This window comes from Ochotona curzoniae, unplaced genomic scaffold, assembly GCF_017591425.1.
Source record: "Ochotona curzoniae isolate NIBS_2020 unplaced genomic scaffold, NIBS_Ocur_1.0 scaffold_4505, whole genome shotgun sequence".
In the NCBI taxonomy this organism is placed as follows: domain Eukaryota; kingdom Metazoa; phylum Chordata; class Mammalia; order Lagomorpha; family Ochotonidae; genus Ochotona; species Ochotona curzoniae.
In genome coordinates, this window is record NW_024467118.1 from 1,161,827 (window position 1) to 1,174,674 (window position 12,848).

A 12,848-nucleotide genomic window follows, 5' to 3' on the forward strand; every position below is an offset into this window, starting at 1 on the left:
GCTCCTTCCTGGTCTCCCAGGTCGGTGTCTAGGCCGTCCTGCTGCTCCCTGGAGAACGAAGCAGCCAGGCCTTGAACTGGACTCCATGTGGGATGGCGGTGTTGACCTTGAGCCCGACTCACTATTCCAGTACACCAGCCCTATCTCTTAATTCTGTTTTCCATGAACTTTTCTGAGTTCCTTCATCTATGAATGAGTCTGAATTTAGTTTTTGCATGATATATATGTGGTTGTTTTCAGTAAAAGCTCTTCGAGATTCTGATTTCTTGTTTTCTGGCTGTAGTAGTTTGCCAGATCTGAGTTGAGTGGGTTCTGCAGCTGGGCCAGCACACTGCTTGGGGTTTCCACTCTTGGGTCTGTGCATTGTGTCATGATGAGCCTGTGTGGTGCCCACACTGTGGGTCCTGCCTGTCCACCTGAGCCCTCATTTGTCCAAGGGCCAGGCTGTGACGCTGTGCGCACACTTAGCAGTGATTGGCCCCAGGCCTTGGCGCAGCTTGTGGTGGGACGCGGTGGTTACCAGCTGGTACGGCTTGGAGTCCCCTTCCCTCTGTGGGCTTTCTGGGAAGGGGTAGAGGGTCCTCTTTGGAGGTGGCGCTCTTCTGTGGCTGTGTCCCGGGCCCTGGCAGGTCTCGCCTCCTCTTCCTTGGAGTGTGTGCCAGTCCTGGGGGTCTCACACTCCATCGGAGGAGTGCCTGAGCCTGTGACTGTGGTGGCTTGCAGCGGAGTTCCTGTGTGCAGGTTAGAGGAAGGGTAAGGTGAGGTGTCAGCAGTGCCGCCGTGAGCCTGCCCTTGGTGAGGTGGTGTGACAGAAAGGAGAGCTCTCCCAGCGGCTTCCTCTTTGGAACACGTGGACTTTTGCTTCCCAGGTTCTCTTAAAGGCTTTCGTCGCAAACCTGAAGTCGAGCTCCTCGGCCGTCCGGCGCACAGCAGCCAGCGTGGCCGTGAGCGTCTGCCAGCACTCGCGGAGGACACAGTATTTCTATAGCTGGCTGCTGAACGTGCTCTTAGGTGAGGAGAGGCCAGGCGTGGGGTCCCCAGCCTCTACTCGGAGTGGACCTCCGCCAGCCGTTATGGTGGAACCGCCCCTCTTCCAGATTAGGCCAGTGAGTGTGGAGTGCCTTGGGGCTGCTGGGGCTCAGCCGGGGTCTCTGTGCCCTGCAGACCCAGTCAGGCTGGAGGACACCTGGCTGGGCAGTGGGTCTGCCCCTGCGGGTTCTCCTGGGCCAGCCAACATTTCCTGTAGTTTGGCAACTGAGATCAGGACTAGAAATGCCGCAGAGAGCTAGCGGTCATTTACTCTGGGCGAGGACCTGTGTTCAGGTGCCTTTGTGCCTCACGGCCAGGCTCCACGAGCCTTCCTGGGGCCGCCCGGTCCGCACAGTTCCTGACCTGGTGCTGCCTTTGCAGGTTTGCTGGTTCCTGTGGAGGAAGAGCACCCCACAGTCCTGGTCCTTGGGGTGCTGCTCACACTGCGCTATCTGGTGCCCCTGCTACAGCAGCAGGTCAAGGATACCAGCCTGAAGGGCAGCTTTGGGGTGACACGCAAGGAGATGGAAGTCTGCCCCTCGGCAGAGCAGCTTGTCCAGGTAGGTGCACACCTGACCAGGGCCCTGGGCTTCAGTGGCACACCTCCAAAGAGCCACGAGTCAGTGTGGGCTCTGTGGTGGGGCCACGCAGTTGCCATGGCCAGTGTCCTTTTAAGTGACAGGAAAACATTTTGTGCGTCACATGAGTCCCTGCCTGGCATGGGGACCGCTGCTGCCTTGTTTCTGAAAGTGGGGTCAGAAAACGTGTTCATCCACGTGGTGCACGTTGAGCTCCCTGTGTGTGCCAGGCACCGAAGTACAGTGGCGATTGCCCCTGCCCCTGACCGGGGAGGCATGGGAAAAGCCTGTTGGGGTGCGGTGTGGGTCCCTGGAGGCGGCCAGAGCTCCGCATGGTTCCCCTGCTGCTCTCACAGTAAGATGCTCTCAGGTTCAAGGAGGAAGGTGCCCAAGCCATGGCTTGTTCTGCTTGGGAGCCCCAGGAAGTAACCCTTGCAACAGGTGGCGGGCGGGGCAGCAGGGAAGAGGCAAGGCCTGGGCACAGCTTACTCACGGGTGGTGGAGGAGTGCCCGATGGTGTGGCAGGGTGAGGTGTGGGGGATTGTGCGCACGCAGCAGGTAGATTAGAAGGTAGTCCATCTGCCCGTTGGGTTTGGTTACATTAATGTGCTTATTTTGTACATTGATATGTATCCATGAATAACTCTGTAAGGGGTGACTCAGAAAGAAGTGACCTGAAGACAGATTAGACCTACCGCCATCTTAAATACCTGCTTACCCGGTGCCACTTTAAAATCCCCTACGTCTCGGGCCCCTTAAGGTGCACTTGCCGAGGGAGCTTCATGCCCTTTAGGGTTAAACTGTGTTCTTTGCCAAGCTCTGTACCTCCTGGCCCGTCCCTGGCGGCCCTGCTCGGTGATCCGCCCTCCTGCCTGTGAGCGCTCAGAGCTGCACTCCCGTCCCCAGCGCTTTGCTGTAAAGGTGCCTTGCCTTTGTTCTGCACCCTCTCTGCTCTCCCACCTCCTCTGTCCTCTCTCTTCCTCTCTCTGCTCATGCTTTCTCCCTGCCCTCATAAAGGACCTCTTTTGTGATTCGCTCGTTGTGTCTGGCATCTTGGATTTGTGGCAGAAATAGCTAACAAGATACGTACTGTTATTTTTCATTAAGTTTTTAGACTTCAAGGGAGAGCACGTAAGATTTAAACAGTGGGGTTGGCTTTGTGCCTTAGTGGGTAAAGCCACCACCTGCTCAACTTCTGTTGAACTGCTGCTCAACCTCAGATCCAGCTCCCTGCCAGCGTCCTGAGCAAAGCAGGGGAAGATGGCCCAACTTCATTGACAGCCTTGGGGAGGCCTGGAAGGAGCTCCTGGCTCTGGCCTCCCCCGGGGCCCAGGCCTTGCCACCCCCTAGGCAGTGAACTGGAAGATACATGGTCTGTCTCTTGCTTGGTGTTGGTTCTCTGTAACTCTGACTTTTAAACAAATAAATCTTAAAAAAAAAAAAAAAAAGATTGAAGTTGTGTCCAGGGACATGTGACTGTGGGAATGTGGACACTGTTGCTGCTGCCCTTGGTGTTTGGGGGAGCAGCCGAGGAGTGGAAAGTGTGGGTGCTGGCCCCCCTCTCCTAGAGAACGGGCAGGAGGCGCTCTGCTAGAGAGAATGCCTTCCATAATGAGGTGTTGGCAGGGAGTCCCAGAGCATCCACGGCCGCTCTCACTCTAACAGTGTGCTTCAGAGGCCCCCCGACAGCCCCTGTGCTGCGTTCAGAAGCAGGCCTGGGCTCGATGGGCCTGGAGACGGCGGCTGGTCAACCTCCAGATTTAGGCTGGTCAGTGTCATGGCACAGCTGACTGTTGAAGTCAGTCTGCCGTGCTGGCATCCCATGCGGGATGTGATTGGGATCTTACTTATGCTTCCATCTAGATCCTGCTCCATGCTAGTGTGGCTGAGAGGCCCTGGAGGATGGCCCGGGTGCCCCGCTGTCCCTGTGGGAGAGGGAGGATGGCCCGGGTGCCCCGCTGTCCCTGTGGGAGAGGGAGGATGGCCCGGGTGCCCCGCTGTCCCTGTGGGAGAGGGAGGATGGCCCGGGTGCCCTGCCCTTCCCAGGGAAAGCCGGAGGGAACTCTGGACTCGCGGCTTTAGTCAGTTCCTGCCGTTGAGCCATCTGGAGTGTGCCCGTGATCTCTCTCTGTGACTCTGCCTTTGAAATATATATATATGAAGAGTTAAAATAGATGATGAAGATGGCCACTTTGGCTTTTTATTTTCTACACTGATTTTTTAAGAAATATATGTGTGTGTATATGTGTTAACTTCCATGGTAACTGTAGAATTGGCAAACTTTCCAAATAAAAGTACAGGTGCCAGTGCCATTTGAGCTTCTGATAAATTGTGAGTAATTTGTGGTATTAGATCTATGCCATATTGGGATATACTTATACTAAACATCAGTTTTCATTTATTTGAAATTCAGATTTTACCATACACCTTTGTTGTCTCTGGTGACCCTAACTGAAGGGAATGATGAGTTTGTGTGTAGCAGCGGCGTGTGGGGTGGGCAGCACTGATCCCATTTGGTAGGTGTGCTGATACCTGCCCCTCCAGCTGCCACCTCACGTGCACTGGGCCTTGCCCCTTGACTGGTCAGCAGCACTGGGGTTCACAAGCCTTAGCACGCTGCGTCTCTGGTGGATGGAATTAATGTCAGCACAAAAAGACCTATTTGGAAAAAGGGAGAGGTGTGTGTTGTAACAGACTGTTAATGCTGATGCGCATAACACCAGCATCCCCTGTGAGTGCCGGTTCAAGTCCCGGCTGCCTCACTTCTGGTCCAGCTCCCTGATAATAAAAGCTGCCCAAAGACCTGGGCCCCTGCTGCCACGTGAGAGACCCAGCTAGGTTACTCTCTTCTGGCTTGGTGGCTGTGGGTATTTGGGAAGTGGCCACCGGCGAGATCCTGCTATCCTCTCTGGTCACTTAAAAACAAACAGCCAAGCCCACGGAGCTGCGGCCAGACCCCGTGTTTGTAATTGCAGGTTTATGAGCTGACGCTGCGCCACACCCAGCACCACGACCACAACGTTGTCACAGGGGCACTGGAGCTGTTGCAGCAGCTCCTGCGAACCCCCCCACCGGAGCTCCTGCAAGCTCTGACTACACCAGGCGGCCTTGGGCAGCTTGCCGCCGCCAGAGAGGAATCCAGCAGCCGGAGTCGCAGCGGGAGCATTGTGGAACTTCTCGGTAAGACAGTTGTGATGTCATGAGCTTGTGAGTGCCCTGTAGGGCTGTGGACCTCGCCCCAAGCTGAACAGTCCGTATCTTTGTTCCTGAAGAGCCATTAGTTGATAATAAAACATGGTCAGTATTTGATCCCAGTGCGCAACCTCTGGCTCTTTGGGCAGGACATGGCTGTGTCATTGTGGCATTTCCAGTGTGCTAAGAGGCAAAGGTATTTTTTCCAGGATCCTTCTTGTGTCGGTTCCAGAACTCTCCTCTGTCCTCTGGGTGCGGGCTTCAGCACTTCTACCCTCGACTTTGCAGCCGCCCCATGCCCCCACTGCCCCATGTTGGCTGCTCTCTCCAGAACTGCCGGGGGCTGGCTCCTGGTTCCAGCTGCCTGCACGGTGGGCCCTGTTGGGAACTGGAGTCGTGGGAGCCCCTGTACTAAAATGCAGCGTGACTGAGCAGGTGCAACTGCTCCTTCACCTCAGCACACTCACACTGTCAGCTGCCTGAGTGTCTGCGGCCGTGTGTCTTGTGCATTCCCTTGGTCATGTCTGCCCGGGGTGCGCCCAACACAGTGGTGGGCCCTTGGTCATGTGTGCCCGGGGTGCGCCCGGCACAGTGGTGGGCCCTTGGTCATGTCTGCCCGGGGTGCACCCAACACAGTGGTGGGCCCTTGGTCATGTCTGCCCGGGGTGCGCCCGGCACAGTGGTGGGCCCTTGGTCATGTCTGCCCGGGGTACGCCCGGCACAGTGGTGGAGTGAAAGCTTGTTTCCAAAGCAAGTTTATGCTAGATTTGTTGGCCAAATACTTTTGATATTTCTAATGTTTTTTTTTATTTGGCTTTGTAAGTGTGATTATTTTAGCTATTTTGATATTTTACGTCACATTTTCGCACATTTGAGTGTCGGTGTTAACATTGAGGTTGTGATTGAAGCGTTGAATTTTGGTACTGTGAGTCAGACTTTGTGAGCAATCATGGTTCTCCGGGTGCCAGCAGCTTGCACTCACCTGTCGCTCTCTCTGATTTGCAGCTGGAGGGGGTTCCTCATGCAGCCCTGTCCTTGCCAGAAAGCACAAAGGTGATTACTGCGGCGCCTGCTGTCCCCCTGTGTCCTGTCCCTTCGGCCTCTCTGTCGCCCTCAGGGAGTGCAGCTCCTGACGGCTTGTCCGTTGCTCACCCTGAACTGCGCAGAGAAGGCCCTGACTGCTCTGTGGCCACGCCTTGCTGGAGCCCACTGTCCCACGCTCACTGTGTGGCCGGGTGTGGGGCTGAGTTCTGCGCAGGAAGTGGATCTTCCCCATGGGTTTGGTTTGATATTGGCCATATGATTAAATGTCTGCTTTGGAATTATGTGAATTTGGACATGGTGACCACTTTCAATGATACTTAACTCTATACATACCACACTGATCTGGTACTTAGGTTCACTAAATTTGCTAAAATAAATGAATTCTGTTTCTGATATAATCTTGTAGTTTTGGTATATTATCATTGTTTTCTAAAACAAAACTTATTTAGCTTGGAAGAGAGAGAGCTTCTGTCTGCTGGATCACTCCTTAAATGGCTGCAACAGCTAGAACTGAGCTAATCTGAAGCCAGGGCCCAGCTGCTTATTCCCGCTCTCCCGTGTGGGTGCAGGGCTTAAGGCTTTGGGCTGTCCTCTGCTTTCCCAGGCCACAGCAGGGAGCTGGATTGGGAAGTGGAGCACCTGTGACTTGCACCAGCATCTGTATAGGAAGCTGGTGCTGCAAGTGAAGGGTTAGGCAGCCGTGGCATTGTGCCAGTGGCAGTATACTACCATTTTCTAGCACCAAGTGTTTTCTTTTATGGAATAATTGTTGTGATTTTCTGTCTTGAATCTTATGAGATTAAGCCCTTCTCATGGCAAGATTTGAGTGGTATTTCCAATAGTGTTCGCAGTACTGAATGGGATTTAGCAATATCAGAATTGTAGAACTCACTGAGTTAAGTAAACATTTGCCAAAATGGGCTCGAGTACGAATACTGCTTGATGAACACTGCAGCACACGAGTGGGCCCACGAGTGACACAGTCCGTATTTCCAGGGATGCCGGCCAGGCCATCATCAGCCCGTCGTGTGGCCATGGCACGTGTGGTGGGGCGGCCCTCCCTCACTCACAGGTAGCTCACTGCAGGGTCCTCTGGCTTGGTGCTTAAGCTAGGTGGTGGTGTGACACTGAGCCTTTGCAGAGTTGTGGTGTCACTGGCGATGGAGGTGGCCGTGCCTCCGACCGCTCGTGGAAGTATCTTAGCAGCTTTTATCCGCCCGCGCGTCAGGCGGGATCCTGGGTGTCTTCTGTTGCCTCCGTGTACTTTGAACTGAACTTGGATATGTGTTTTTAGAACTTTGAGAAGTCTCCTTTCATCTTCTCACATTGCTCACTGCCAAGTTCTGTCAGCTGACAGGGAGGCGAAAGGCACTCTGGGCGGGAAGTTTTATTGGTGGTTTCTGAGGTGGCCGCGGCAAGTCCAGAGAATTCTCTAAGCGCTAATGGGATTGGATCTTCTCAGCTACACCTTAGTATTTCTAAGATTAAATAGTAATGCAAGTTATTTCAAAATGGTGATCTATGTCAGTCGTGTTAATTGCTTCAGCACGCTGTGTTAAGCATGAGAACCGCTGCCTGGTGTAATGGTTTGATAAGATTCTAGAATAGTTGCATTCTTTGTGCTGAATATTCATAAGGTATAAGCTAGAGTGATAAAGCATCTACCTAATTTGTAAAGTCCTTGTTTTTAGTAAACTTAAAAGGAATTTTGCTGCATTGGTTGCCAGGTAAAGTGCTCCTGGGAGAAGAGGAAGTCTGGGGAGATGACTCGGAGTCGAGGTCTGACGCGAGCAGCTCAGCCTTCGCAGGTAGGCCCGCTGGCCGGCAGCCGAGCTGGACACGCGTGGGGTCCCCCCTGCCCTGCAGCTCCCTGTGCCGCGGGGGACTGGGGCTGCCGCATGTCTGAGTGCAACATGCACTGCAGTGCCCGAGTGCGGCTGTGCACGTGGGAGAGGCCGGCTCCAAGTCCCGTGCGTTGATCGGAAAATGGGCCAGATAGCTTATCTAATTACATTGTGTGTACTTTATGAAAGATGGCATTAAAATACGGCAGACTGGATCAAATGACAGTGGGCTTGGTTGGATAATCCTCCCTCACTCATTTTATGTGAATGAAAGTTAGACCAGGGTAATCTTTGTTTCAGATTTATTTATTTATTCATATTGGAAAGGCAGGTTTACAAAAAAGTAAAACAAAAGCAAAACAAAAACAGAACCCAAACACCAACAACGAAAAGAAGGGCAGCTTTACAGAAAGGGGAGAGCAAGGTCTTCCGTCTGCTGACTCTCTCCCCCAGCGGCCTCAGCAGCCGGGTCTGAGCCAATCTGAAGCCGGGGAGCCAGGAGCTTCCTCCAGGTGTCCCACTCAGGTGCAGGGTCCCAAGGCCCTGGGCCGTCCTCCACTGCTTTCTCAGGCCACGGGCAGGGAGCTGGACGTGAACCAGGGCAGCTGGGCAGGGAGCTGGACGGGAAGCGGGGCAGCGGGGACATGGACTGGTCCCCATATGGGATCCAGGGGTGTGCAAGGTGAGGATTTAGGTCACGCACCATTGTGCTAAACCCTTATCATTTACTTTTTTGAAAGGAATCACTTGGGAAAGAGTGTGGGGGTCAGGGGAGTGGGGGAGGTCTTGCATGTCTTGCATCTGCTGATGGACTGCCCAGGTGCCTACAGGTGTGTCTCGGTTGGGCTGAGCAGGAGCCCGGAGCTCTGTCTGGGCAGCACAGGCCCGAGCCCTGGGCCGTCTTCTCCGGCCTCCCCGTGCATGTTCACAGGGAGCTGGGACTGGAGCGGCACCCGGTGTGGGTGTCACTGTAACAGGCAGCAGCCTAGCCTGCTAAGCCACTCTTATTGAAAAAGGAAAGTCGAGTAAGTGCAGTGGTAGTTATTTATTTGTTCATTTTACAAAAAATTAGTTTTTCATGATTACAAAAGAGAAATTACAGCTGTTTGTCGTGGAAGAAGCTCAGCTGCTGACCGGCTCGGTTGTCCCTGGAGTGACGGTTGCTGATAGCGTAGGCCTTGCTGTGCTGACTTTATTTATGCTGGTTTGTATTTCAATGGATTGTTTAAAAGTTGGACTAAGAGAATGTGGTGTGAATTTATGCCACAGGCAAATAAGACTGAGTTAGGAACTTTCTATGATGGCAGGCTGAACTTCTGTCGCTTCTGACCACCCCTCATGTGGAGTGCCTGGCCTAGCCAACCAGCACTCTTTGCTGTCTCTGGGCTACTGCACTTGTTGATCGGGGCTCCCACTAGGGCTGGAAGGTTCTAGAGTGAGCTCACCTTCAAGTGTTTACTGGACAGTGTCCATCATCTGCAGTGGACCCTCATGCTTACATAAATCTCACTGAGAATGAGAGGTTGGGGGTGGTACTGGTGTGTGTGTGAGAGAGAGAAAGAGAGAGAGAGAAGAGGGTGTGTTGGTGTGTGTGTGTGAGAGAGTGGAGGGTGTGCTGGTGTGTGTGTGTGTGTGTGAGAGTGGAGGGTGTGCTGGTGTGTGAGTGTGAGAGTGAAGGGTGTGCTTGTGTGTGTGTGTGAGAGTGAAGGGTGTGCATGTGTGTGTGAGAGAGTGGAGGGTGTGCTGGTGTGTGTGAGAGTGAAGGGTGTGCTGGTGTGTGTGTGTGAGAGTGAAGGGTGTGCATGTGTGTGTGAGAGAGTGAAGGGTGTGCTTGTGTGTGTGTGAGAGTGAAGGGTGTGCTGGTGTGTGAGTGAGTGAGTGAGTGAGTGAAGGATGTGCTGGTGTGTGTGTGTGTGAGTGAGTGAAGGATGTGCTGGTGTGTGTGTGTGTGAGTGAGTGAAGGGTGTGCTGGTGTGTGTGTGTGTGAGAGAGTGAAGGGTGTGCTGGTGTGTGTGTGAGTGAGTGAGTGAAGGGTGTGCTGCCACCCTGCCTTGGGTGTACGGGCTCTGATGATCTGCGGGTCTCCGAGCAGTGAGCAGCACGCCCAGCGCCCGGCCGCTGGCTGTTCTCTGTCTAGCCTCTGTCAAGGATGAGATCGGGGCCGAGCTGGCTGTGGCCTCAGGAGTCGCCGCTGTTGGTGCTGTGGACCATGACATCATCACGGAGCAGCCGCGCTCCCAGCACACGCTGCAGGCGGACTCTGTGGATCTGTCCAGCTGTGACCTGGCCAGTGCCGCCACCGATGCGGACGAGGAGGACATCTTGAGCCACAGCTCCAGCCAGATCAGTGCTGTCCCCTCCGACCCTGCCATGGACCTCAACGACGGGACGCAGGCCTCCTCTCCCATCAGTGACAGCTCCCAGACCACCACCGAAGGGCCTGATTCCGCTGTGACACCGTCAGACAGCTCTGAAATTGTAAGTACACAGGAGCGCCCTGCTTTGTGGTGAGGGTGGGTGGTGCCTGTCTTCCTGGGCCCTGCCCTGGACCCAGGCCTGCCCCCTCTGTTGCTGCTGTCTGATCTCCCTGATGTGGCTCCGGGCCCTGCTGGACACTGTGCCCTCCTGGACAGTGTGCCCTCGGCTGATGCTCCCCATGGGAAGCAGCTCTGTGGCTCTGGGTTGAACAAGGCCGTAAGCGTGGTTTACCTGCTTTAATTTTTCAGAAGTACCCACAGTGACTGGGTCTGGGTGGGAGGTATCAGGACTGCAGGCTGCAGTGTAGAGCTCCCATGTGGGGTAGGGCCCACTGCTTGAGCTCTGTGCATTGGAGCAAGCTCAGGGGAAACAGCCAGGGCACCCTGCACTCCGTCCGTCCTGTCCTGTGCTCACCCCGCACTCCGTCCTGTCCTGTCCTGTGCTCACCCCGCACTCCGTCCTGTCCTGTACTGTACTGTACTCACCCCGCACTCCGTCCTGTCCTGTACTGTACTGTGCTCACCCCGCACTACGTCCTGTCCTGTACTGTGCTCACCCCGCACTCCGTCCTGTCCTGTACTGTGCTCACCCCGCACTCCGTCCTGTACTGTACTGTGCTCACCCCGCACTCCGTCCTGTACTGTACTGTGCTCACCCCGCACTCCGTCCTGTCCTGTACTGTGCTCACCCCGCACTCCGTCCTGTCCTGTACTGTGCTCACCCCGCACTCCGTCCTGTCTGCGCAGTGCCTTCCTGTCCTACAGTTTACTTCCCCTAGTCCCTGTGCCCTGGGCCCTGGTTAAGAATCCTGAAGGAGTCTGTTATTAACATATCTGTAGTCATTTTCGAAATTGGTTTATTCAATTTTTATTCTAAAATTGAAGCTAAGGGAAAGAAAGTGAGAAAGAGATCTTCCATGTGCTGATTCATCCCCAAATGGCCGCAATGGCCGGAGATAGGCTGAGTGGGAGCTGGCGGCCAAGAGCTTGTTGAGTGCTCCTGTGTGGACTTGAGTGCTCCTAGGACTTGAGCCATCTTGCAGTGTTTTCTCAGGCACGTTAGCAGGGAGCTGGATTGTGTCAGAGGCCAGCTCCAGCTGAGTTGGGAGCTCGAGAAGGGAGCGTGGAGTTGGCGATAAAGACACAGACACTGTCACGTGGTGCCCTCTTGCTCAAGGAGAAGCTGTCCTATTTACTCAGACACATCACAGGCCTCTGCACAACCGTTTGATTGTTCTGTTGTTACTTCATGACTAACTGGGTGTGCACAGATGTTTCATTATTATATTCTTTACTTCATGGTCAACCAGCTGCTCTTAAAGATAATTCTGTAGTTACTATAATCAGTTTCTTTAAAGCAAGCCGTTATTCATTGTTCAGTAGTGGCCACTAGGTGACAGCCAGAACTCCAAGGCCAAGGCACAGATGGTTACCTGCTAATCAGTAAAACATTCCTACTACATTTTATTTTCACAACTTATCTATCACTTAATGGGAGAAATACATCAAAAGAGAAAAAACTAAGGATCTAAGACAGAAAGCTTCAAACATTCAGTCCCCCTCCAACTGCAGACTCTACAGCCTCATAAGCAATCAAACAATAATCAAAAGTATATCTCTGTGATGTTAATAGTCATCCTATATTTCCTCTAGTTGAAAAACTATGAAAGCGGCTAAAGCAGCTACATTTTCTATGCTCTAAAGAGTTGCAAGGACAGGCTAACCTTTAAGGTCACAGTAACTATATTTTTTTTGCCATAGCAGTTTCCGCTTATACTCCCATCACTTCCATTAGTTTGTAGAATTCTTATCAAGCCATTTCCCAGAATGCATGCTACATGTCTGGGCCAGATTCCAGGGCAACGGGTAGGCACACAGTCGGGTGTCCAGAAATGGCTTCATTGCACTCTTGTGTGCAGTTAAAGGCCCACCCACCAAGACGTGATCAGTGACATTAACTCTCCAGCTCACATCGGTAGCAGAAACCATCTCACAGGGGCAAACAACAGTGCCTCAATAGATTACAGAATTCTTAGTGGGGTGATCAAGTGTCCATGCAAAAAGGGGGTGAGACTGTGTCAAGGTGGTCAGAGAGACACCCGCCAGGCCCTGTCAAACAGGGGAGCTGTTCTCTTCACACCTCTGTGTCATCCACACCTACTGCATGGACCCCAGCAGGATTGGACATGGACCGGGCACCCGTGTGGCATGCTGTCTCCTTGTGCTGTCCCACGGTGCTGACCCCAGTCTGTATTCTTAGGACAGCATCGCCAGGACTGCACTGTGCTGTGGCAGGCTAAGCCTCCATGTTTGGTGTCCACATTTCATGAGGTTGCCAGTTCTAATCCCAGCTGCCCGCTAATGCGCCTGGGAAGGTGGCAGAGGACGGCTCAGGTCCTTGGGTCCTGCACCGTATAACGCACCAGAGGAAGCCCCTGCTTCAGACTGCTCAGCTCTGGCCATTGTGGCCATCTGGGGAGTGAACCCGGGGGTGGAGCTTGTCTCTTTCTGTCTCTGCTCTCTGTGTAAATCTGCCTTTCAAACAAAAAATTTAAGAAGCGCGAGGCAGCAGTAGAGGTACGTCTCAGTACCGACCCACTGTGGTTGGGAGTCCGTCACTCAGTCCCTGGCCTGGGGTAGCAGCTGAGGGGAGCTTGTTGCCACCTGCTGCCACGGCCAGACCT

At 53.6% G+C, this 12,848-nt stretch overlaps 1 protein-coding gene across 1 annotated transcript in view; it reads left to right on the forward strand.

The window, feature by feature from the left end:
• HTT (huntingtin) overlaps positions 1-12,848 on the forward strand; it is a 114,001-nt gene that overhangs the window by 29,269 nt on the left and 71,884 nt on the right. Inside the window, exons 7-12 of the mRNA XM_040966451.1 lie at positions 870-1,011; positions 1,411-1,589; positions 4,583-4,787; positions 5,805-5,852; positions 7,571-7,651; positions 9,825-10,165. Of these exons, the coding sequence (XP_040822385.1) occupies positions 870-1,011; positions 1,411-1,589; positions 4,583-4,787; positions 5,805-5,852; positions 7,571-7,651; positions 9,825-10,165 (996 nt within the window). The remainder of the gene's footprint in view (positions 1-869; positions 1,012-1,410; positions 1,590-4,582; positions 4,788-5,804; positions 5,853-7,570; positions 7,652-9,824; positions 10,166-12,848) is intronic.